Raw genomic sequence first — 24,607 nt, forward strand, 5'->3', positions numbered from 1 at the left:
CCATCCTTCCTCAAATCCAACGCCCATGGCGAAAGCCAGTTTTCCCTCTGGCCTAAACAGGGACTCCTTGGTTTACTTAGAAAAGTGAGCAAAGACGATTACAACCCAAAGCAAGAAATATCTAGCCCCGTCTCTAACAAACTAGAAAAATGTAGCTGGGTATGGCGGTGCATGCCTGTAGTCCCAGCTACTTGGGAGGCTGAGGAGGGAGGATCACTTGAGCCCAGGAGTCCAAGGGTACAATCAGCTATGATCGTACCATGGCACTCCAGCCTGGGCAACATAGAGACACCCATCTCTTAAAAAAAAAATCCCACACTACACTGCTATGAACACACAACAACAAAACTGACAAACAGCTTTCCATTGTCCCCAAATGACCGACAGTTCAATCACTGTACAATTAAACACTGGAAACATCACAGAGACAGCATTTCTCCTTCTAAAACCCACATTCTTTCATCCCCTCATCTCAGGTTCCAAGACCACGGCGGTGCTTTCCATTGTGCCAGAGAGGAAATCAGCCCTCCCCAGCTGCAGAAAGAGGGGCACACGGGGCCAGAGCTGGCCTCCCAGAGCCACAGAGCCTCCCTCTGTGGAAGCAGCTCGCTGGGACACGAAGCTGGCTTCTTGCATTTGTGGTGGTGATGTTCAGGACGTGCCCAGCCTCTGTTGAGCAACAGCAAGCACAAAGGAGCATCAGCCGCGCTCCACAGCCAGGGCTACCAGTAAGCTCCAGACCCAGGCCGAAGAATCCAGGCAGTAGAAGGGCTCAAAAGAGTTGCACGTGGGTTATGCTGATACTCCTTGACAGCATCTGCTTTTTGACAGGAAATTATAGCATGCTCATTGCCCTGATGAGTAAGGACCGCTCAAGATGGGCTTTCTCATGGCTGTGATGGCAGGAAGGGGCACAACTCGATTACCTGCGTCCCTCTGCCAGGGCAGGTAACTGCCTCACTGCTTTGGAGACACCAGGGCTGGTGCGCTCTGGGAGAAAAATTCCCCTGCTGGGGGTTTTTTAGGCTGTTGCTGGAGAACCACCAGGATTCCTGCCCAGTAATTCCCCTCAAATAAATAAACGAGGGAAAAGAAGCCCATCACCCAATGCTGGCCAAAATTACTAAGGAAGGAATCCAAATAAAAATATGTCCACCTCAAAAAGAAAATTGAAAAACTGCACAGGATTGTGGCCTCCAGGATTATTTTTTAAAAGACATTTTTTTAGAAGTTGAATGAATTATTAGCTAGCTCAGAGGAAGTGAAAGGCAATTCCTCTCCACCAGGGAAGGTCTCAGAGAACATGGAATTCTGAGCTCAGGGCTGAGGAGTCCGGGGACTGCTCTCCAGCATATAGGCCCAGTTCGAATATTCATCATTTGCAGAAAAAAGCACCCAGCTCTGGATCCAGACAAGACTTCTGTGTTCCAAGCCTTTCTTCAAGACATAGCTGTCTGCGAAGTCCTGACACAGGCACTTCTCTCGGGGTCATGTGTGACACAGGCACTCCGAAAAACCCCGAGCATGCAGGTTCCCTGAGTTACCAGGTGGGACTGGCCAGCCATGGGTACCCCGTCCCCCACTACCAGCAGCTCACCAACCCCAAAGCAGATCCCCAGGAACCACCACCGACAGGCAAAGATCAGAAAAACACAGACACTTAGGAAAACCAGAGAAGCACTTTTGCTAAGTCTCAGAATCACCCCTAAAAAGGGCAGAGTGTTTTATGAACCTCTATTTCCACAGAGCGTAAACAAAGCAAATAGCCGGCAGGGTATGAGCATGCTGCCACACCCTCACGCCTAGGAATGCCCACCCCTGGAGCACGCTACACTTCGCCCACACTTGTAGCAGATACACATGTACCTGGATTTGCACACACACTCAGTGAAGGGGAATTCTCTTTAGTTAACTAAGTTAGCTAGTTAACTAAGCTGGAACAAAACCTTTTCTCTGTATGAGAATGTCAAGGAGATGGAGAAAACTGCCTGGCACAGAACACACTACTCGACAGCCTGGCAGGAGGGATTCATTCCTGGGGCACCACTGGCCTCTGCTGCCCGCACGGAGCATAGCAGCTGCAGACAGCAGGCTCCCTGAGCGGTGGGGGGCTTCAGCATCACCCTCACAGCTGAGAGTGCCCTGGCCACCCCACACTGTCCCTGCTGCATTCCCTACTTCAGCGACTCTAAATCCAAGGGTGCAGATTTTTCCGGAAACTTTAAGGGCTGTGTTCCACTAGCCCCTGGGCCCGTCCTGAGCCTCAACACAAGACGCCCAGATGACAGGCCAAGGCTGAGCGGCGTGGCTCCCAAGTCGGCTGCCCTTGGCACCACCAGCACAGGTATTCCAGACTCCGAAAAGCCACCAGCTCCTCGTCCCCCTCCCACATCTGAATTGTGACCTGCACAGGCAGCATGACACGCGGCTACCAGGATGTGGCAAATGCACGTGCTGCCCAACTTCCCTGAAACAGAAGCCCTCGGGGTACACGGCTGTCATCCCGAGACAGGCAGAAAGAAGCAGCCATTCTGAAGACTGTCCCACCATGCGGCGGGAGTTCTACAGGGATCAGGATGCGATAGCCCAGGGATTTGGGCGATGAAAGGCCCCGCATCTGGCCGGAAGCCTATGACCTGCTGTGGTCGTCATGGCAGTGCCGGTCCTTAAGGTCCAAAGCCTCTCTCAACGGAGAGAGGCTTTGAAGTCAGAGGGGGTGAGGGAGGAGGAGGAACTTGCCCCAGCACCTCAGTGACTGCCAAGCATCCCTGTGCTGGTTTCAGAGCATACTGCATCCCTCATAATTCTACGAAACACTTCAGAACAAATGCAGAGCTCCTCAGAAACAGGAGGTCACAGAGGCAACAGCAGGTGGTACCATCAGATGCACAGGGTCACTCCCGCCGCCACTGCCACCTGTGCATAGGCTGGTAGGGCGGTTCCATCTCCACGCTCCTCAGCGTCCTCTTTAAAATGGGTACACAGGATACTGACCCCCACAGGAGGATGACAGGCATGAAATGACAGCGTGCTTCTGAGCCAGTGTCTGGCCACAGGAAGAGCCTCCCAGCAAAGAACAGCTACCTTCACCACCGGCCACACACTGTCTCAACACCAGGTTTCTGAGGCCTCACTGTGCACACCTGAGGAAGATAAAGCTAAACAGCCCCAACCCAGCAGTTGGCCCAACATCACCACCACTGAGAACTCACAGCAAGCCTCCCACCACAGCGCAGGAACGAGGGGCCCTCCTGCCCATGCTGAAACAGCACCGAGCCTCCCATCACAGCGCAGGCGTGAGGGGACCTCCGGCCCATGCTGAAACAGCACCGAGCCTTCCGCCACAGCACAGGAAGGAGGGGACCCCCCTACCCACGCTGAAAGAGCACTGAGCCTCCCACCACAGCGCAGGCATGAGGGGACCTCCTGCCCACGCTGAAACAGCACTGAGCCTCCCACCACAGCACAGGCATGAGGGGACCTCCTGCCCACGCTGAAACAGCACCAAGCCTCCCACCAAAGTGTGGGCACGAGGGGACACCCTGCCCACAATGAATCAGCACTCTAAGAGTTCACCCGCAGTCCACATGTGATTTACACATGAAACCTTTGCTGACACAGCTGGCCAGAGAGACTTCTAAGAGGTATTTGCGTAAGCTGTTTGACAACCTTAATGTCAGACACATCTTTGGCTGTCATGACATACACTCTAGCAAGGCTTTTTTGTGAAGCTTCCTGACCTCTAGGGTCATTCTCTCCCTCCCTATCCATAGGATGAAGGGCAAGAGTCAGTACCCACCCACGTCAAGACACAATCCAAGCACTGGGTGACGACGGTCGGTCACAGAGAGCAGCGAGTTCGCGGCCCGAGGCAGGAGTGCTGACTCGCCAGAGCAGGCGCCTGCAGAAAACGTGCCTGGGCAGAGCTTACCTAGAGTAACGTCTCAAAGGATGGCCACTGATATCGCCACTGTTACTCATCGTACAAACTGTCACAACACCAGGCCTCTTGGGCCTCCTTCTATATGCCTGAGAGAGATCAAACCAAAGCCTGGACCCTCATCACCTCTGGTCTCCACACTGTCCCCACCTGAGAGAGATCAAACCAAGACAGCCTAGACCCTCTCACCACCTCTGGTCCCCACAATGTCCCCACCTGAAAGAGATCAAACCAAAGCCTGGACCCTCATCACCTCTGGTCCCCACACTGTCCCTGCTGCACACCTGTCATACTCAGACACCATCCCTCTCAAACCCTACCCACTTACTTCAGCTATGAAGCAGCAGCCAGGCATGGGAATGACCTCCATGACATCCCTGGCTCTTAAGAGTACAACACCAGCATCCCTAAGATCCCGTAGGACACAGCCAGAAGGCACCAGGGGCCACCCTCAACCCCACTCACTGCGCACCTGGGCTCTCCTCTCAGCCCTGACACCCCCAACTCTCCCCTCACCCGACACCCCTGGCTCTCCCCTCACCCCTGACACCCCCTGCTCTCCCCACTCTGCTCAAAGCAGCCTTGTCCCTGCTCATTACGGAGCCAGCTGCTTTCTCATCCCGCAGGTCCCAGCTTAAAGGGCAGCTCCGCAGAGAGGCCTTCCTTGTCACCCACCTAAAGCAGGTCTCTGTGTTCTCCTGTTGGGCTCCTCCTGAGAACTTAACACAACTTGCAATTGCTCTGTTACTGTCAGATGTGTCTCCCCAGCAGTCTGCAGTCTGTTAGGTGAGCACCATCACCACCCTGAGCCTAGCACAGCACCCTGCAGAAAGCAGGCGCTGAATAGAATGCACGCTGTGCAGTACAACCGCAGAGACAGAGCATGCTGGCCCAGAGGGTGGCCAGCTGCAAGACCACCTGAGTGGAAACACACCACTCCACCAGTGCCCACCCACCTGCCAGTCTCAAGACAGAAGGCACAGGTGTGAGTCCAGGCTCTGACACCTGCTACCTAGGCAAGTCACGTTACTAAATCCTAATTTCCCTATACAAAAGGGAGGGAAGAAAGAAAGGCAGGGAAAGAGGGAGGGGAGGGGAGGGGGCAGGGCAAGGGGAGGGGGTGAGGCAAGGGAGGAACAGGGAAGGGGAGGGGCGGGGCAGGGGAGCAGCAGTGGCAGGAGGGACAGATGAGGTCAATAATTTACCAACTTATTCCTAAGCACTCCAGGGGTCCTTGAAGGTGACAAAACCCCCATGCCCCTGATCCTTCAATTACAGCAGAGCAGAGCTCTCTCATTTGTTTAGGACAACTGGCTTCCACCTAAGACTGTGTTTGAAAACAAAGTGCCCGCCACTAGGCTGAGCTCTGTGCTGCCTGGGGCCGCAGGTCTGACACACACTGTGAGGTCTGGGTGAGGCCCAATCTCTGGGCTGACACCCAGGGCCCCACACACCCACCCTCCGTCTTGGAGCGGCCCCTGCCGCCGTCACCAAGGCCCACCTCATTGAAGACGATCCTGGACGGCGGTCTCTTTGTCGGCTTCACTGTGGTTTTCCACGTCCTCCCAAAGAAGTGCCGGTAAGTGACATCAAAGAAAGATACTCGCAGATGGCATTCAACCTCTGACAGTGCCTCCAGCATGCCCTAGAAGACAAGGGGGAAATGGCCCTGAAGGGTCTCGGCACCATGAGCCAGCAGTCACTGCAGGCCACGAGCGTGCACATGGGCCACTCGGCATTCACTCTTGCTTAGGTTATCAGCACCCAGTGTCCTTCTCGGGGGGCTACCTCCCTCCCACAGCCACTGGTCTTGGTGGGGTTATAAACCAAAGCACTCAGCCTCCCCTGGCCAATGAGACACCGCAGTCCCTTGGAACAGACGCAGGCTTCTTACTCAGCCAGAGCCCAGGACACGCAAGATGCAATGACCACAGGAGACAGGCGCCTGCCAGGATGAGGCCCAGGGCGGCCGGCAGCCAAGTGGTGAGAGAGAACAAGTCCAGGAGACATTACCTGAGACCTGGCTCAAACCACACCTGAAGCTTATGCTGGCTGTGGATTTGCTGCTGAGTTAACAAATCACCTCTCGCTTAAATCATTTTGGATGGGATTTTTTAATCATCTGCAACAAATGAGCCCTTCCTGATATAACCAGAAACTCTAAATCCTCAACCTGCCAGATTTTGGGGTGATATTAGCAAAGGAAAAAGCAGACCTTTGAGAATTGAGAAATCATGGCTACAAATACAGAACAAGGCAGCCAGAGCGGAGACAGGACTCCACACCGAGACTTCACCACTCACAGCAAGTGCTGCCTTAGGCTTTGCTCTTCCGTGACAGGTCCTTTGCCTTCCACCCCTTCACTTAGCAAATATTACTTACACATCTATTCTGCACATTGACTCACTGCCAGGCACATTTCCAGGCAGTAGGGAAAGAACAGGGAACAGAACAGACCAAATCTCTGCCCTGACAGGGCTGACATGGAGAGTGGGGAGACAGGTGGGCAGGGCAGGGCAGTCTCTCTGAGATGACCCTAGAGCATAAGAAGAACCACAGGGGGTCTGGGAAGAGAAGCCAGGCAGGAGGAGCCACAAACTCAAAGGTCCTGAGCAGAAAACAGCACAGGTGCTCCGGGAGCCCATGAGAAGTGCAGAACTATATTTAGCTATAGTTAACTGTTTGCTTTTTTTAAGAAAAGGGTCTCACTCTGTCACCCAGGCTGAAGGTCTGGCCACTGCAACCTCCCCGTCCCAGGCTCAAGCAATCCTCCTGCCTCATCTTCTCAAGTAGCTGGGATCACAGGTGCACTCCACCACACATGGCTAATTTTTGTACTTTTTGTAGAGGTGGTTTTGCCAGGCTGGTCTCCATCTCCTGTCCGCAAGTGACCCACCCGCCGCGGCCTCCCAAAGTGCTGGATTACAGGGCTGAGCCACCGCACCCAGCCTGTATTTTCTAATCTTCTCTATTACTGATGCTCTGGCATCTGGGGCCTCAGTGATGAGAGAGACTATCCCCAGAGCCAGCTAATTCCTAGGTGGCAAATGGCAAGCCTGCCAGAATGTGTCTAACATAAAACCAACCAGTCCAGGGCCCACACACCCCAGGAGTCCCACCCTCTGCACTGATCTTCCAGGGTCAGTGACCAGATACCTCAGGGCCATCCCTGCACCTCAGAGACCATGACATGACTCTCCCTGGCCACTGCCAAGCCTGTCCAGCTGCTCACCGCACCTTGCCCAGTCTTCCCACAAAACCATAATCAAGTCTCTGCCCACACCTCCCTTCTATCCTCCTGCCTCCTGACCAGCCCTGCGCCACCCCCAGGTGGCCTGTGGGACACGGACTGGCCCTCCTCCGGGGAGCCCTGAGTAAGCGAGAGGGTCTCAGCAGCAGGTGGCCTCACCACCCCTGATTGGAGACCAATCCCAGGTACATTCTAAGAAGAAAGCCTGCTGGACTGCAGCAGGCTGCGCCGGGGAAGAGAGGAGGAATGAGCTCCGGGCACAGGAGCGTTCAGGCAGGCCTCACAGTGCGAGAAGAAGCTGGGCTTTCACTCCAAACGTACAAGGAGGCCAGGGAGAGATCTAGCAGAAATGACACAATCTGATTCAGGATTTAAGAAAATTCCTGCAGCTGCCATGCGCCCGTAAGACTGTGGGGAGGGAGTAGACGCAAGGGCTGGTCAGGAGGCTGCTGCCCCCACCCAGGCAAGAGACGGAGGGGCAGGGAGGGCAACAGGAAGCGCGCACACCTGGGCTCTGGAGCAGCTGCATGGTCGTGAAGGGAGAAGCAGGAAGGACCACCTGACTAGGTCAGCCCAGCCCTCCCAGGTCCCACACTGAGTCCGCGTCTCAAGTGAAGTGACCTGGAGGGAAGTGGTGTTATCCATGGGGATGGGGAAGGTGGGCAGAGCAGGTCTGAGGACTCCAAGCCCAGCTCCCATCACCGTGCAGCCTCCCTGTCCCTCATCCCTCTTCCCCGTCCCTCCTCCTCCTCAGTTCCTCCCACATCCAGACCCACCCTACGAGCCTCCTCATCTCTCCCCAGAGCAATCACCCAGCTTTTCCATGTTGACTGTCCGTCGTCCCATCTAGCATGTGAACTCTGTGAGGACACGAGCCTGGAACAGTCTGTTCCCTGCTCTGTCCCTGGACCCAGGCAAGGCCTCAATGCATGCCCTTCCTCACCTGGACTGCCCAGGCTCCCCCAGAGCCCCCTCCTCCCCCTCTCCTGCACTATCTCAGGAGGCCATCATCAGACAGGACCCCATGGCTCCCAGATCTGTCGCCAGCTTGGGCTTCTTTCCAGAATGCCAGACCCTAACCACCCTTCCTCCACCTCTAGCCTACTTCACACCCAAGTCTATTCCAAGAAGAATCCACTGACAGCTCCCTGAAGACATACAAGGCAGAATCCATTCTGTGTCCTCTGCACAGTTCCAAACATGTCACGGTGCCCAGTAAATGTCAAACTGAATTCAAATACGCATCCCAAAATAAAGAACTATAATCGGTGATCATGATAAAATTAAACAAAAAAAGCAAATGGGACAGTAAGAGAAATATACTAAAACCATTAATAAATTCAATTCAAAACAAGCACGTAACATTCTACAGCCAACACCTTTCACAGGGAAGAAAGCTGTAGCCATTATCTAAAGCTATCAATTCTCAAAACAACTAAAATTGGACAAACATAGACTATCTATACCAAACCTTTTCATCATCTATTTCCAAAGTTCTATTTCTAGAACTTACATAAATTCTATTTATCTTCTTTTAAATGCTGTATTTTGACTGATCTTTGTATATAAAACCAACACTGTGTTCCCGCAGTCAGCCCCACTTGATCCTAATACCCCAGCGTTTACACATAGCGCTGGTTTTGCAGTCCTGATATTTCCAGAGTTGCTGTGTAAATATTCACGAGGGACACCAGTCCGTACTTCTGCTGCACTGCCCTTGACTGGGTATCAGAATTATGGTGGCCTCAAAAAATGAGCTGGGAAGTGTTCCCTCCCTCCCGCTCTATTTTCTGAAAGAGTTTGTCTAGAATTCATCTTATTTCTTCTTCAGTATCTGATGAAATTCAACATTTTATTTTTAACATCTGTAGCATACATTATAGTGATGCTTGTTTCATCTTAATATTGGTAGTCTGTTTTCTCTTTTTTTGTCTTGATCAATTTTATCAATCTTTTCAAAGAATCAACTTCTAGCTTTACTGATTTTCTCTATTATTTGTCCTTTGCTGATTTCTACTCATATCCGTCAGGTATAACATAATGACATTTCAGCCAGCAACAGACTGTATATATGACTAGCCCCTGAATACTCTATTTTTACTGTTTTTCTATGTTTGATATACTGTTGTGTTATAATTGCTAAGAGTATTCAGTATGGTCACATGCCACACAGGTTTGTAGCCCAGAAGCAACAGGCTGCACCATGTAACCCAGGCGTGACGCAGGCTCTGCCATCTAGGCTTGTGTAAGTACCTTCTATGACGTTTTTGAGATGGCAAAATCGCCTAACAATGCCATTTCTCTGAATGTATCCCCACTGTCAAGCAACGGTGCATAACTGTATTTACCATTTCCTTTCTTCTGATTACTTCGTATCTAATCAGTCCCTTTATTTCCATCGTTAAGGAAGAAGCAGAGGTCAATGATTTTCTACCTTCTTTTCTAATATAGTTATGTAAAGCTATACATTGCCCTCAAAGAACTGTATTAGCTAAATCCTGCAAATCTATGTATTTTCTTCCATTACTCAGTTCAAATTATTTTCTAATGTCCCTATTAAGTGCTCACTTTAGCAGCACATATACTAATTTTCCCATTCTTCTCTGATCTGGTGTTTTAATTTTCTGCTATTTAAGAATTTTCTAGATCTCGTATTATTTATTTCTAACTTAAAAGCACAGTAGTCAGTAAACGTACCTTATAATTTCGGTTCTTTGAAATGTACTGACACATTTTAATGGCCCAGCATAGGTCTATTTTGGTGACTGTTCCATATAAACTTGAGAAGAATGTGTATCCAAACTTTGTTGGGAGTAGTGTTTAAGAGATGTCAAGGTGACTGACGGTATTCTTCAGACCTTCTGAATCCTTATGAGTTTTTTGATCTATTTGTTTTTTCAATAATTGAGAGGAGTTAAAAGTCTCCAACCACGATTTTGAATCCAAATACAGTTCCCTTTAGTTCTGTCCAATTTTGCTCTTTTGTACAAAAGTTACCATAGCAGACCTGACTGTTACGTTTTCAAAGACCAGCTGACAAGTCTGGCCTTTGGCTGGAGTCTGGGAACTCAGATTTCAGGAGAGTTCCTACCACCTAACTGGTCAGAGGGGCACACTGCGCCTAAAGTGCACAGAGCAGCTTACGCCGAACACCGGTTTCCCTTCTAAGAGTCTGGAATTCTGGACCCAACACGGCACATGCGCTGTTACGGGTCACTGCTGGAGGAATCAAACGTATCCTGGGTGACTCAACTGAGGACTCTTGGAAGCCTGCATCCCCTTCCCCCAGACATCCCCCATACGCCTCCTCCCTTTGCCAATCTTGCTCTGTATCCTTCTGCTGCCGTCAATCTTAACTGAGAGTATGACTATATGCTGAGTCATGTGAGTCCTCTTGGAGACTCTTCAAACCTGGGAGGTGGTCTCGGAGGCCCTAACACCAGTGCATACACTTTTAGGGATTGTTACATTTCCCTGATGATCACTGTCTTTATGAAATGCTTTCTCTCCGGTAATACTCTTCACCTTGAAATCTACTCTTTCTGACATCGGAACAGTCACAAAGCTTTCTCAGCTTAGTATATACATGGTTGATATTTTTCCACCCTTCTCCTTGCAACCCGTTTATGTCTTTATGCTTAAAGTAGACTTTTTTGTAAACAACATGTAATTGGGTTTTAAATAACTTTTAACATATGACTTTGGACCAGGAATTCCACTTCTAGGAATTTTTCTACAGATATATGTGTACATGAAAAAAATGAGGTTATTCACTGTAGCAGTATCTGTAATAGCAAATAACTGGGAAAGTCTAAATGTTCTCAATATGGGCCTCACTAAATAAATTATGGCTCATTCGTACAAAGAAATACTGTGCAGTCTTAAGAAATAAGAAAATTTAGGCTGGGTGTGGTGGCTCACGCCTATAATCCAAGCACTTTGGAGGCAAAGACGGGCGGATCACCTGAGGTCGGGAGTTCAAGACCAGCCTGACCAATATGGTAAAAGCCCGTCCTTAAAAAGAAAAGAAATAAGAAAATTTTCTTCATGTAATAACATGAATAATCGATAAGATATCCTGCGTGAATTTTTTTGAAAAGCAAGGTACAGAGTCAGGCACAGTGGCTCAAACCTGTAATCCCAGCACTTTGGGAGGCTGAGGTGGCCAGATCACATGAGCTCAGGAGTTTGAGACCAGCCTAAAAATGGTGAAACGCCATCTCTACCAAAAATACAAAAATTTAATTGGGCGTGGTGGTGCTCATCTGTGGTCCCAGCTACTCGGGAGCCTGAGAAAGGAGAATTTCTTGAGCTCAGGAGGCAGAGGTTTACAATGAGCTGACATCATGCCACTGCACTGCAGCCTGAGTGACAGAGTGAGACCCCATCTAAGAAAGAAAGGAAAGGAAGAAAGGAAGGGAGGAAGGGAGGAAGGGAGGAAGGGAGGAAGGGAGGAAGGGAGGAGGGAGGGATGGAGGGAAAGGAAAAGGAAAGAGAGAGAGAAAACAGTATGCAGGAAGTACCATTTGCATTTTAAAAAGAAAAATCAATATAGGTATATTTACTTTCATTTGCTTGGAATTTATGAAAGTTATACAAAAACTTGCTGTATCTAGGGTGACAGGTGCATGGGGTTGCCATGGGATGACTCACTTTTCCTGTGCATCCTTGTCAACTTTGAACTATATGAATTACCTTTTCATAAATTAAAATGAATGGGGAAATAAAGTTTGCTTGCAAAATTCCTAGGAAAGAGGGAAGTACTATCAACTATCCTGTGAGCTTCTGGAAGGCAGCTGAGCCAGACGAGGAGGGTGGCATCCCAGCTAAAGTCATTCCCCTGGGCAGCTGACTCCACTCCTAGTGGGTTCTGTTGCTCTTCTGTAGAATGGGGGTAAGGTAGTGGCAACTTCACAGGGCTGCTGTGAGGACTAAGTGAATTCACACAGTAAAGTGCTGGAAGTAAAGCCGTAAAAGCAGCAGCCACCACAGAACCTACCACAGTGGCAAAGACACAGCAGGTGCTCAATCAGAGGCCTTGGATTTGAACGATGGAGAGCATCCGTGATTTAATAATAGTAAATTAGTCACAGACCCGGGGATCCAACAACTGAATATGTGTGAAACTCACTCTCCCAGCTGCAGAGGAAAATGGCCTTGCCAAGTCAAACCCTGTAAAAAGAGTTGACACCGGCAAGACTGATCCTTCTCATGCATTCCCATAGGCCACTGGGCCTCATGAGGACAATCCAATCGTGTGGGTGTCCTGTGGGCAGCAGCACAGAAGCACCAGCTTCTCCAGCATGTTCCCCACTAGCTGAAGGGCACAGATGGATGTGTCGCCATCAGGGCATGGGCCTGAGAGTGCCCAAAGCTGTGGTACATCCAGCCACGCACAGAGATGCCAGAATGCCCAGAGCTCAGCCCCTGCAGTCCTCACTGCCAGGCTGAATGCGGGCCATGCTGAGCCATGCACAAGGCCACCCGATTCAGAAATAACCCAGGAAATCAGATTACTTGGATTTTTAAATTGCTCCACTGTGGGCAGAAAGGAACCCTAGCCAGTGTCAAAAGTGCTGACCATGTCACTGAATCAGATTCTCTTTGCTGATGGGCCACTTTGCCTCCAAATACTGCCAAGGCCCGAGGTAATGGGTACAATGGCAAGATTCAAGTGAATAAGTGAAAATCAATACAGATGCTCTTTGACCTATGACAGGACTCCATCCTGATAAACCCCGTTTAAGCTGAAAAAATCCTATGTTCAAATGCATTGAATACACCTAGCTCAAACACGGTCAGAACACTTGCCTTTGCCTACAATTGGGCAAAGTCGCCTAACACAAGTCCTATTTTTAAATAACTGTTGAGTATCTCGTGTAATATATGGAAAACAGCACTGAAAGTCAAGAACAGAATGGCTGTGTGGGTATCACGGTAAAGTAGAAAAATCAAAAATCAAACCATTGTAAGGTGGAGACCATCTCTATGTGAACTGGAAGCGTCATCTCAGCTAAGAACAATGACAGCATGCATTTGATAACAGCACATTTTGTTACCTGCCTAATGATGGGTCCGTCCAGCCACTTCAGGACACACTGGAACGCTGCTGATTCCTTCACAGGCTGGCGTGCTCTCTGTGGGTGGGGAGGGACAAGCACGTTTTGGGTGAAAATCCTGTGCCAGTCGTTCATCCTGCCCATCTAAGGGTGACGCGGGCCTCCCAGGTGACCTGTGCCAGTCCTAGTCAAATAAAGAGAAGAGCTGTAAGGGGTACAGGGGTCACAGCAGTCCTGAAGGCTTTTGCCTCCCACTGAATCCCAGAGGAACTTCCATTCCCCCAAACCCACACTCTGCAAACCAGTGGAGTGGACTTTGCGACTGGCTGCCACCCATGCTGCCTCCCCGGGAAGTACCATTTGCATTTTAAAAAGAAAAAATTAATGTAGGTATATTTATTTGTTGTATTTGCTTAGAATTTATGAAAATTGTACAAAAACACACTGTATCTAGGGTGATACATCAGGTGCCTGGGGCTGCCATGGGATGATTCATTTATTCTGTATAACTCTGAACCATGTGAATTACCTTTTCACAAATAAAAATAAAATGAAATGGGGAAATAAAATCTACCTCCAGAAACACTCCGCCCCACCCCTACCCCCGTGGGCCAGACTCAGAGCATGACTCTCTCGGCCTCTGTGGCTGATTCCGGATGGGGAGGGACATTTTGTTCAGCTGTGTAGGTTAGGTACTACACAAGGACACCAGGGGAACGTGGCCACTGAAATAGAGCCCTAGTGTAGGACCATCTTGTAGGGGCCCAGGCCCAAGAGGTGGTCAGCCTGAAACGACCCAGGGCCACCTTAGGACACACATAAAAACATGCAGAGGAGGTCCACTAGATCCACGTCATTATCAGAGACCTTGGCCAGTGACCCCAAGATACTTCGGCTACATGAGCAAAGTCTCTTGTTGCTAAAGCCATTTGGGGACAGGTTTCAGGTGTTACCAGTTTCTTGGTGGGACCTGGCCCATTTTGAGTGTTATCCGATCTCATCCAGCCAGACCACGATCTAAATCTTCTCTAGCCAACACAGAATCCAAAGATCTGAACCTCAGGAAAAGGTTGAATTCTGTAAATTAAAATGTGAGTAAGGAGAAAAAGCAGTGGGTTTGGGCTTCAAGACAGCAGCTCTCTAAGTATGGTCTCCAAACCCAAGATTCATCAGGATCCTGTCAGAGGCTCTACAAGGCAAAACCATTTTCATGACACCCAGATGTGATCTCTTTCACCTTGGTGCTGTGGTGGGGCAGAGGCAGCAGCCGGTAAAGTCGTTGGGGCCTAACTTAACCCAAGGCTGGTTGGGTTGAGTGAGGTCCTCCCAACTTCTCACAGAAAAGAACAAGGCAGCTTCAAGCCACAGTATCCTTGCTGAAGCTGGGAAAACCATTAATCTGATTATATCTTGACTGTTAAGTACACGCCTTAACATCGTGAGACAAAATGGAAAATCCACAACAAGCACTTCTGCTACAAACTGAAGGCTCAGTCATCCCAGGGAAGCCTCGCTGCGGCTGGGCTGCGAGCTGAACGCACTGCTTTTTTTATTCAACACCATTTCTGCTAAAAAGAATGACTGAGAGACAAAACATGGGTACTTGGCAGACATTTTCTCAAACGTGAACAAAGTGAGCATGTCACTTCAGGGAAAACAACTGTAATAAAAATGGAGTTCCCAAGCAAAAATTAGAATTGAGAACATTTGCATCCTCCACCATGAGCCTACCAGCTTCGCACGTCTTCAAGACCTTCCTGATGAGACTGGCAGGGATATCAAGTGGTCGTCTAAGGTTACACCATTAAATGTGTCAACAGTTGGAAGGTCTGCACGACCTTGTGAACCACTGTTTTCCAAACAATACGTAATGGTACGAAATCCTGCAAGAAGAAAACGCCCTACTCCAAGAATGTGATGAAGTTGTCAGGAAAAAAAAACAGTAAAGTATCTGCCCAAAGTCAGACAGACCAGAGGATTTTCATGTCAGACCATGAAGAGTTCATTCACATGGTGGAGACTCCGCTTTAGAACAAATCTTTAAGAAAATTCTGCTCAGGGGGTTTTCAGTGCAGCAGCAAAGAATATCCAAAGAATGATGCAAGAGACTCCTCCCTAACGAGATGGGGATGGATTTCCTTCACATACTTAAACCAAGACGACACAGGGCAATAGACTGAACACAGAAGCAGACAGGAGCCTTCAGCCGTCTTCTCTTAAGGAGACTGTAAAGATATTTGCAAAAATGCAAAAGAATCCCACCCTTCTATATTTGTTTGTTTTGGATAATATAGTTGGTTTTTGTAAAAAATGTTTTTATGTTAACATGTCACAGCTTTATTGTTATTTTTAAATAAATTAATATTTTTAACATTTCTCAGTTTCAACTTCTATGGCAGTAAACATTGGTAGATATAACTCACATGAACAAAAGTGCTTTGGGTAAAGGTGTCTGAGACCACAGCATTTGAGAAGAGTCGTCCTAATGGTTCACCCCTCCATGCTCCTGGCCTGTGTGGGAACCGAGAGAACATGGCCAGGTAGCCTGGGATGCCCCTGGACCCCAGGGCCTTGGCCCAGGGTCCTGCCTTCACCCACAATGGACCCAGATGCTGCCTGTGAGCCAGGTACTCCTCAGCAGACCACAGTCAGTCTGGTCCTGTGTGAATCCAGCAGGCACACAAGTTGGTTTGTTGCTTTTTGTTCTCTGTGCGCCATTTTTGTCACTCAACCGCCCTTGTTTTGTGGAGGACCCTCACCCGATTCCACGTGTGGGGAGGGCTGCTCTCCAATTCCAGCCAAAGGCCTGCAGTGATTGATTCAAGGAGGAACACATGACCCACACTGAGCCATCCATCTTCCCCAGGAGACTGGAGCCCAGGCTGTCTCTCCTCCAGTGCCCACAGCTGCCCACACAACGCCAGCTCAGAGCCCCAGGAGCCACCCGGCCACCACAGGGAAAGCAGACTTTGGACTTCTGACCTCCCAAACTGGAAAAGAATAAATTTGTGCTACTTTAAGCAACCAGGTCTGTGGGACTTTCCAACAGAAGCCACAGGAAATCATACAGCTGCCCACGACTAATAAGCAGAAGATGCCTGACCAATACCAGCTCAAGAGCCACCTCCTCCAGGAGGCACATGGCCCCTGTGCTTCCCCTGGTCACAGCATCTCTCACCTGTCTAGTGTTGATCTGCTCACTGACCAAGTTCTTAAAGAAAGAAGTCACCTCCTGTGTCCTTGGTACCATCACAACTCAGTAGCCAGTCACAGGATCAAACTGAAGCTTTAGCAAGGCTACCCTCAAGCTTTTCTCCCCCACTGACATTTTATAACATTCAGAAGAGTATTCACACAAAATGCAGGCCGTGATGGCCTCGGGTGGGGATTTTAGAGAGGAAGTCTTTCCTGATGCGGATGCCCATGCTCCTCACCTCCTATTTCTGACCTGGTGCCTCCTGCCCTCTTCCTGGATGTTTGCAGGACACTGCTGAAGGATGTGTGCATGCCAGTCCACCATCACAGGGGCCACGAAGCATGCCGGCCCCCTACTGTGCCAGCAGGGGACACACTAGGCAGAAGGGCATCCATTCTGAAAGCACCTGCCACCCGCAAGGAAGTCCTGAGGCTTGAGATTTGGAGGCAGGGCAGCCACAGTCAGAGGGGCCATGGAAGACGAGGGTACTTCTGAGACTGTGGGGGTGGGAGCTGAGGTGGCCGCAGGGGCTCTCACTGCCCTCCCAGCACCTCACAAACCTCTCCAGGTGCCCTTCTGCCTGCTCCTCACTCCTTTCCAACACTGCACTAGCCTGCAGGAGTCAAACCAAATGCTGCCTCCTCAGAGCCCCATCTCTACCTCTGGCTGCTCCCACTCGGTGCAGGTGACAGAAGAGCCAGCATGCTTCACCAGGGCTATGCTATTTTCCTGTGAGACTGTGAGCTCTGTGACGTCAGGCTGGGTCTTCAGCAAAAGTCTTTTTTTATCTTTTTGAGACGGAGTTTCGCTCTGTCATCAGGCTGGAGTGCAGTGGCACAATCTAGGCTCACTGTAAGCTCCGCCTCCCGGGTTCAAGTGATCCTCCTGCCTCAGCCTCCTGAGTAGCTGGGACTACAGGCACACGCCACCAAACCCAGCCAAGATTTGTATTTTTAGTAGAGTGGGGTTTTACCATGTTGGTCAGGATGGTCTCGTTCTCTTGACCTCATGATCCGCCCGCCTCGGCCTCCCAAACTGCTGGGATCACAGGCAGAGCCTCGGCGCCCGGCCAGCAAAACTCTTTTAAGGATGAAATACCAATGCCCCGAAAGAAGTGCAGCGGGCCTCTGGGGCCAAACAAACAATAAGATAAATGGACAGGGCTCCAGGTCTTGAACCCAAGGAAAGGGTACAGTGGGCTCTCCAGGAAGAAAATACGCCCATTTTTATTGAGCCCCTGATGCAAGACAGGTACTCACAAACATTTCCACGGTTACTGTTCCAACAGTTCTGCAAAATGAGAATCGCCATTATCTCCATCTTACAGATGAGAAAACTGAGACTCAGAGAGGTTAAGTAGCCAATCCAAGGTCACAGGGCTAGCTATTGTAACTAGCTATTACAATAGTATTATAGTTATAATACTGTAAACTATAAAACTACCTCCCCCTACCTCAACCAAGGAGGCCAAGAGAGGCCCAGAGGGAAAGAGGAAGAGCACCAAAGGAACCCAGGGACCCAGGGCTAATGTTCTCTCCTCTTTAACTTCAGGACAGACACTCAGCCTCCCCACCTGTTTCCAACCTCCAAAATGAGGGCTGTGAAATCTCCCTTAGATCTCTCAGCAACTGTTTCCCAAGCACTTGTGTTCCAGTGCATAAGGCGGCTGTGAAATGCGCTGCTTCAAGGATCTAGAAAGCCAGCGGGGGAGAAAGACAAGGTGTGTGTCAGCAGCACACAGGGCAAGGGCACCAGCCTAACACAGCTCCCCTCCATCCCCAGAGGGTGCAGAGGTGGGCGGGGCTGAAGTCCCACAGATAGCGGTTCCCAGGAAAAGGAAAGCGCAGGGGGTAGGAGGCGCTGCCAGGATCCAGGAAGCCTCCTTCCCAGAATGGAAAATGTGTATTGCCTGAGACCCAGATGCCTTGGGGAGCTTTTGGGGAAGCAGAGGCCTGATTAAGCACTGCCTGGAATTCCCTCATTCACGAACATTCTTCCAGCACCTACCCTGAGCCCTGGAGAAACGGTCTTGAACACAGCAGACAAGCTCGCTGCCCCCATAGAACGTATAGAAAAAGGACACAAATTAGCACACACAAAAAAGACAGTAACCTATGGAAACTGCACAGGGGAGCTGCAACGAACAGAGCCCTAAGTCAGAACCAGGTGACGCTACCCACGGTCATCAGAAACGCTCTCTTTTTGCCAACTGCACACACGTGAGAGGCTGGATTTCCTTCGCAGACGTCCACCAAAGCCACACATGGCGACATATGGAGACAAAAAGCAGCGGTCACCTAAGAAGACAGACATGAGGAATCTCGGGCAGCAGGGGGGCCTGCACGTGTGGGGAAGGGCACGCGGGAGCGGGTGTCGTGTTCCGGGTCCGGTCGGCCGGGAGATCCCAGGGCAGGAAGGGGGCGCGGAAGGCCGAGGTGGCCCCGGACAGAAGAGAGCCTCGCGGGCACGCCCGAGGGCCGCAGAGCAACAGCCGGGTACAGCAGGAGGGAAACGGAGGCGAAGGTGGGGTCCGCGGGCTCCGGCCGGGGAAGGATGTACGCAGACCCAAGAACCAGGTCAGCGGCACCACAGTTCCTTCAGCCGAAGGGCTGCAGAGGGGGCAGGAGGCAGGGGGCAGGGGGCAAAGGGCAGGGGCAGAGGGGGAATCCACGTAGCCCAACTGCAACCGGCGGCCCGGGCCGCACCAAGTGTCCCGACGAGGGGGGAAGCCTGCGACTGACGCGGGGACAGGCCTCGCCGAGCGCCGCCGCCAGACTCCAGGCACCCGGCCCCCACACAGAACGGCACGGACCATCCTACCCCAGAACCCCGAGGCTCCGGCAGACACTGCAGCCCGGTGCGCCTCGAGGCCGCGTCCAACCTCCCCCGTGGCGTTGGCCCACATGGTTCCGCCCGCCGCGGGCCGCGTTACCTAAGAGACCGGCCCGCCGCGGCCACGCCGGAGGCCGCGGAACCCACGCTTTTGAGAGAGTCCCCAGTCGACAGACCCAAAGGCCCGGCAGCCGGTGCTCAACGCAGCCGGAGGCCTTAAGGACCGAAAACTGGCCGAGGGGCGCGCCCCGTCCGCTGCCACCCGCGGGAGGAGCCTTGGAAGGCTGCGCGCGCCGCGCACTTCAGGCCGAAAACCCGCCTCGCGTCACTTTTGCCGTCAGGGCCGCGGAGCCAATCAGAGCCCAAGTCTAGGGCTAGACTTCGCGAGCGCCAGCCAATCGGTGCGGCGGCGGGCCCGTCCTGATTTGCATGTCCGGCGACCCTGCAACCAATGGTAATGTGACTGGCGTGAACAGCAGCCAATTCGAAGCTGGAAGAGGCGTGGCCCCGGGCGTCCCACGAGGTGAAGATGCTGCTGGCGGAACCTGCCGGAGCGAGCGGGATTCGGGGGCGCTAAAGTCGCAGGGGCAGGGCGGGAAGGAAGATCCGGCGTGGGGCTCAGGATCCGGAGCTGGAGCCCCCAGGTGAGTACGGGGGAGACCCCGGCGGGGCGCGCTTTCCCCCGACCTGCGCCGGGACGGCGGCAGCGGGCACCCACGAGGCTCGCGCTGCGGCAGGCGCCGCGGTGCCGTCTCCATCTCCTCTTCCCCGGCCCTGCGTCCCTGCCTCCGCCTCCATCTCACCTCCTCCTCAGCCTCCTCACCTCCTTCTCCGTCGTCTCCCTTCCCCCATTCCTTCCTCCCTTTCCTTCGCGGTCCTCCCGCCCGACCCTTCAGCTCGCATCCCAGACCCCTGCCCCTGCCGCCGTCCCTCTCCTTCACCCCGGTGCACCTCTTCCCCGTCTCGGCCCGCTCCGGTCCCCGCAGCCTCGCCCTCCCCTTCCCTCCTTCCTCCTCCCATCCCCTCTCCCGGCCTTCGCGCAGCCCCACCGGGGCGCTGCTGGTCCCGGTCCTCCCCATCTCTACCCCCGGTTGCTCCTCAAGGCTCACCCATCGTTCTCGCAGCCTGTCCCTGTATCGCTCCGGTCCTTTTCTCCATCGTCCCTCCCTCCCATTCTGCTCCCAGCCCCTCCGACCTCTCCCCGCGGGCACGCTCTCATCACCTTACCTGGCTCCCCAGGACTGTGACCCTGCTTCCTGCACCCGTTCCTCGAGCTGTCTACACCCTTGAGCCCCTACTATCTTAAGCTTCTCCCTCCTGCCAGGCCTTGGCACAAAGCACTTCCCTACCTGCTGCTGCTCCCAGGAGGGATGCAAAGACCCCGCTGCTGCACCACGTCCTGCGGCACTAGCAGTGGCAGCAGTCGGGGTACCTGCCCACTTTCCCACCCCCCCATCCAGGCGCATCCTGGCGTTGCTCCTCCTGCCATTTGTCCTGGGGCCTCCTGCAGGGGCTGTGCTTTGCCTGCAGCATCCCAGGGTGCTCCAGGTGGGAAGCCCCTTAACACCCTTCCTCCCTGGCCACCATCTCCCTCCCTCCCCGCCCCCACTTTCCTGCTCAGCCTCACTTTGTGATTCAGCATTTTTGGGGTTGGTAACTTTCTTGCTTCCTGTAGTGATAGGGACCTGGCCACGAAACTGAAGGCAGGGGGTCTTGACCCTGCAGTTAGAGGGCTACCTTAGGAACCGGACCTGAGCTGCCTGGTTGGGAGGGGGCTGAGGAGCTGGGGACAGCCAATGGGGATGGCCTTTTCCTCCCTTTCATTTGTCTGCCCTGTGTTGAACTGTGTCCAAGCGGAGATGGCATAAGTAATAGCTATTGGGGAAATGGACTATTAGCATTTATGGAAATTAATACATCCACATCCGAGGAGCAGGAACACCAAGTTCAGGCCACAGCTGTCCCACTGTCTGTCGCTTCAGGATTTCTTCTTTCTCTGCAACTTCTCCCCCTCAAAAACGCCAGCCTCCTCCCTCCCCTTCCCCCCAGTGCCAAGAGTAAGCTCCTGCTTTGCTAAGGAAGCCGCATTCAGGCCCCGCGTTGCAGGGTTTGGGGACCTATGTGTGAAGAGTCGCATCTGCCCACCTGATTCTTGCCTGGTGGCTCTGTCTCCCCCAGAACCCTGTGCAGCTCCTGGCCCTGTGATTTGACAGTGTGGGGCCGTAAGAATGCACTTGGTCCCCCAGGTCCTGCCATTCTTTCTGGAGACAGCTCTCCAAAGCCACACTCGGCCTCGATGGCACTGACGGTGTTGGGCTGCATGCAGCACATCTCTGCCTGGAAAGCAGCATGGTAGAGGCTTCCCTGTCCATACCCAGGGCCATTTTTTTTCCCTGCGCCAGTCAGCACATGCTTTGTCAGTGCTAATCGGCACCTGGGGACTGAGCCGGGCACTGGGGCTGGTGGTGTCGTAAAAAGTGTGAAACCCTTGTCATGTGTTTCTTGGTTCACAACCATCTTAGTCTGGATACAGAGCTGGATGGGAAGCAGGGTGCACAGAAGCCATCACACCCAGGAGATGGGACATGGGCCACCATGCTAGGGAACTGGAAAGACCGAGGGTGCCACGGGATGGCCAGCTAGAGAAGGCTTGCTCACTTTCTTTCCTTTTTCAGCAATCTTCTAAGACCCAAATGATTCAGGAGGAAGTGAGCGCCACACGGTTTTGATTTGGCAGTTTCCGGCCTGGGCTTGGAGGGAGGGACCTCCCCCAGACCTTCCTGTGTGTTGGTGCTCTGCCATGGTAACATGCTTCCATTTCCAGGGACTCTGGCCAGGAGTGGCATGTGTTTGGTTCTTGGCTAAATTCTCTGTGATTGTCACGTTGTTAGAGTTCCCAGAGAGAATGTTTTTCTGGGGTCCCTGAATAAGGAGGCAGGACAGTGGGCCACTGGGAGCGGTATTCGAGAAGGTTTGATGCCAGAGGTGTCTAAGGCCATAGACCCATGCCTCCCACCAGTCCCCTTCTCAGCACCAGGAGGACTTGGGTCGTGGCCACCCAACAGCCGGTCATCCTTGCTGCCAAAGGACTAAATGGAAACCCAGAGGACAGAGGCTTCTCCAGGGTCACACAGCGGCAGTGACAGAGCTGGGTTGGACCCCCTATTTCCTACTTATTTGAACCCAGTTCATATCTTGGCTATCCGAGCTGGGGGAAGCTAGCACACCAGGACATGACCGGCTCTCTCTTGGGAAGGCCACTTGGAGGCATTGCTGACGTTCATGGTAACAGCCAGTGCCCTCAGGTGTGTCCCAGTTGCTGGAGGGGCTGTTGGGAACGGGAGGTGCCACTACCGTGGAGATTTCTCAGTGACTCACTCTTGCCTGGCATGCAAAGGTGCTGTTGTTCATGGCCTTCAAAGAGACGGCCCCATAGGTAGAGAAGAGTGAGGGCACCAGGTCCCTGGTTGGATGAGGGAGAGGAGGGACCCTCCCCACACTGGAACTGCACTCATGACCTCAGTTCACCTCAGGCACTTTTAAATAACCCTGCGAGGGAGGCTGATAGGGAAACTGAGGCACAGGGCAGCACTGAAACTGATCCCGGCCTTCCAGGTAGCGAGGAAACCTTAATTCTGTTCCTGCCCTGCTAGGATTCTGTGGCAGGTGCCCCCTCCACCGTCACCCCTGCCCCGTGGACCTGAACAGATGCTGGGCCCTCATGTCCTTTGCCACATCCTGGGAAGCCCAGATGAAGGCCGGCCTCCCTCTTCCTGCACACCCGCCTTGGGGTGAGCCCTGGGCTCAGGCCCCTGCCTGAGGGTGCCCTCTGGTACACCCAGGTTTCCACTCAGAAGCCTGCTAGCTAGGGTCTCAGGAGGCCACTCCCTGCTCTGCCCAGTGACCACGTGGTTAGCCCGGAAACCTGGGTTCTTTGTGTTTTCAGCTGCAGAGCAGTCCCCATGCCCACCCCGCCAGCTTCCGCAGCACCTGTCCCCTTACAGGCAGCCCCCCTCCGTTTCTCCAGCACATGGGCACCCGCAGAGCTAACTGCTTTGATGCCATGCTAGTTGCAGGTAAAATAGGATTGGGAAAAGGGGGAAGTGGAGAAATGGTGGGGACCACCTTCCTGGCTTCCCGCCTGCGCCTGGACCCAGGGATAAGGCTTTCCTGCCTGTGGTCTTGAGCCCTGACTGCCAAACGGCCAAGAGTCATCACCCGACTCTGTGGCTGGGAGCCAGAAACGGGTTTCTTCTCAGACCCCGCACCAGATTCAACCCGTTGTACATGGGCCAATTTTCTGGAACGACCTCCTGGGTCCAGTAGACCCCTGAGGTCTGGTCTGCAGGGGTCCTCTGTCACCAGCCTGGGCTTTCTCCTCGCCAGAGACTTAGCTCTCTGAGACTCTGGCTCTCTGGCCTACTAAGCTGAATAGATCATTCATGTGTCCCTCTATCTGGATGGGTGAACTGGTGCCTCACAGTAGGAGCCTGGGGCCAGTCCCTGGCACACAGTGGGTCCTGGGTAACTGTCAGCTCCCCTTCTTCCAGTCGGAAGCGGAGACCCAGCCACCATCCTGCCTGGAGCTCAGGTGGTTCCTGGGCAGCCAAACCAAGCTCCCAGGCAAACCGGAACAAAAGAACCTGGGTTTCCTTCTGCATGGTTTCCTGAGAACCCTCGGCAGTCCCTCAGCTGGAGAGCCCCACTACGTGATTTCACAGTGGAGAAGGAAGGAGGGAAGGAAGGGGAAGAGAGGGCAAGAGGGGAGAGCCCATTGTCCTGATCTGCAGGAAACAGCCTCCCTGTCAGGGAGGGACACTCCTGGCCTGTTATCTCTGACCTTGGGCCTCGTGGAGGGCCCACAAGCCTGCTGGATGCCCCCTGCACACCTGCCCACCTGTCTATCAGATTCTAGCAGCCCCTGGGCACCGAAGGGGTTGCAGAGCCATGCTCTGAGCATGCTTGCCCTCCTTCACCATGGATGTGTTTTCATTTTTCACCCCCTGGCAGCTTCATGATCTTTCATTGTAATCTCAGACCCTGGTATCCACAAGCTGTCAATGCAGCCTAGAGCAGAAGGCTCTAGAATTCTGCCTCAGAGCCCTGTGATCCCAAACACTCAGCCATGCCAGGGGATCTCTGGAAGGGATATTCTGCCATCCCTCCTAGATACAGGAGGATAAGGAATAACTAGAGTGCATGGGTAAGGAGATTCAGCTCCATCTATTCACTAGAAAACAAATTTGAATTTAAAACATTGTTTTACCAGTGAAGGGCGAAGGCCTTTGCAGCAGACATTTGAAGGAACAAGGATGAGCGAGACCCACCTC

The 24,607-nt window shown here is 52.5% G+C and overlaps 2 protein-coding genes across 50 annotated transcripts in view; one reads left to right on the top strand and one right to left on the bottom strand.

Moving 5' to 3' along the window:
- The window catches only part of NPHP4 (nephrocystin 4), a 134,554-nt gene extending 113,676 nt beyond the window's left edge, over positions 1 to 20,878 (bottom strand). For 19 of the 44 annotated variants that reach the window (XR_013519753.1, XR_013519752.1, XR_013519751.1 and 16 more), the window contains exons 1-6: positions 18,019 to 18,122; positions 17,106 to 17,735; positions 16,009 to 16,239; positions 15,673 to 15,760; positions 13,250 to 13,327; positions 5,442 to 5,585 (exon numbers count right to left, since the gene is read on the bottom strand). Coding sequence is in view for 35 of the 44 variants with exons in the window: in XM_078330190.1 (XP_078186316.1) it covers positions 5,442 to 5,585; positions 13,250 to 13,327; positions 15,673 to 15,760; positions 16,009 to 16,239; positions 17,106 to 17,149 (585 nt within the window). In the remaining 9 variants the exon portion in view is untranslated. Of the gene's footprint in view, positions 1 to 5,441; positions 5,586 to 13,249; positions 13,753 to 14,202; positions 14,327 to 15,672; positions 15,761 to 16,008; positions 16,240 to 17,105; positions 17,736 to 18,018; positions 18,137 to 18,452; positions 18,743 to 19,377; positions 19,587 to 20,386; positions 20,455 to 20,504 lie in introns of those variants that run through there. The other 25 variants (XM_078330210.1, XM_078330208.1, XM_078330212.1 and 22 more) reach the window with 15 other exon arrangements.
- KCNAB2 (voltage-gated potassium channel subunit beta-2) overlaps positions 19,828 to 24,607 on the top strand; it is a 110,129-nt gene continuing 105,349 nt past the window's right edge. For all 6 annotated transcript variants that reach the window (XM_035307538.3, XM_035307541.3, XM_035307537.3 and 3 more), the window contains exon 1: positions 19,828 to 19,921. The gene's annotated coding sequence lies outside the window, so the exon portion shown is untranslated. The remainder of the gene's footprint in view (positions 19,922 to 24,607) is intronic.

Source organism: Callithrix jacchus, chromosome 7, assembly GCF_049354715.1.
Source record: "Callithrix jacchus isolate 240 chromosome 7, calJac240_pri, whole genome shotgun sequence".
In the NCBI taxonomy this organism is placed as follows: Eukaryota; Metazoa; Chordata; class Mammalia; order Primates; family Cebidae; genus Callithrix; species Callithrix jacchus.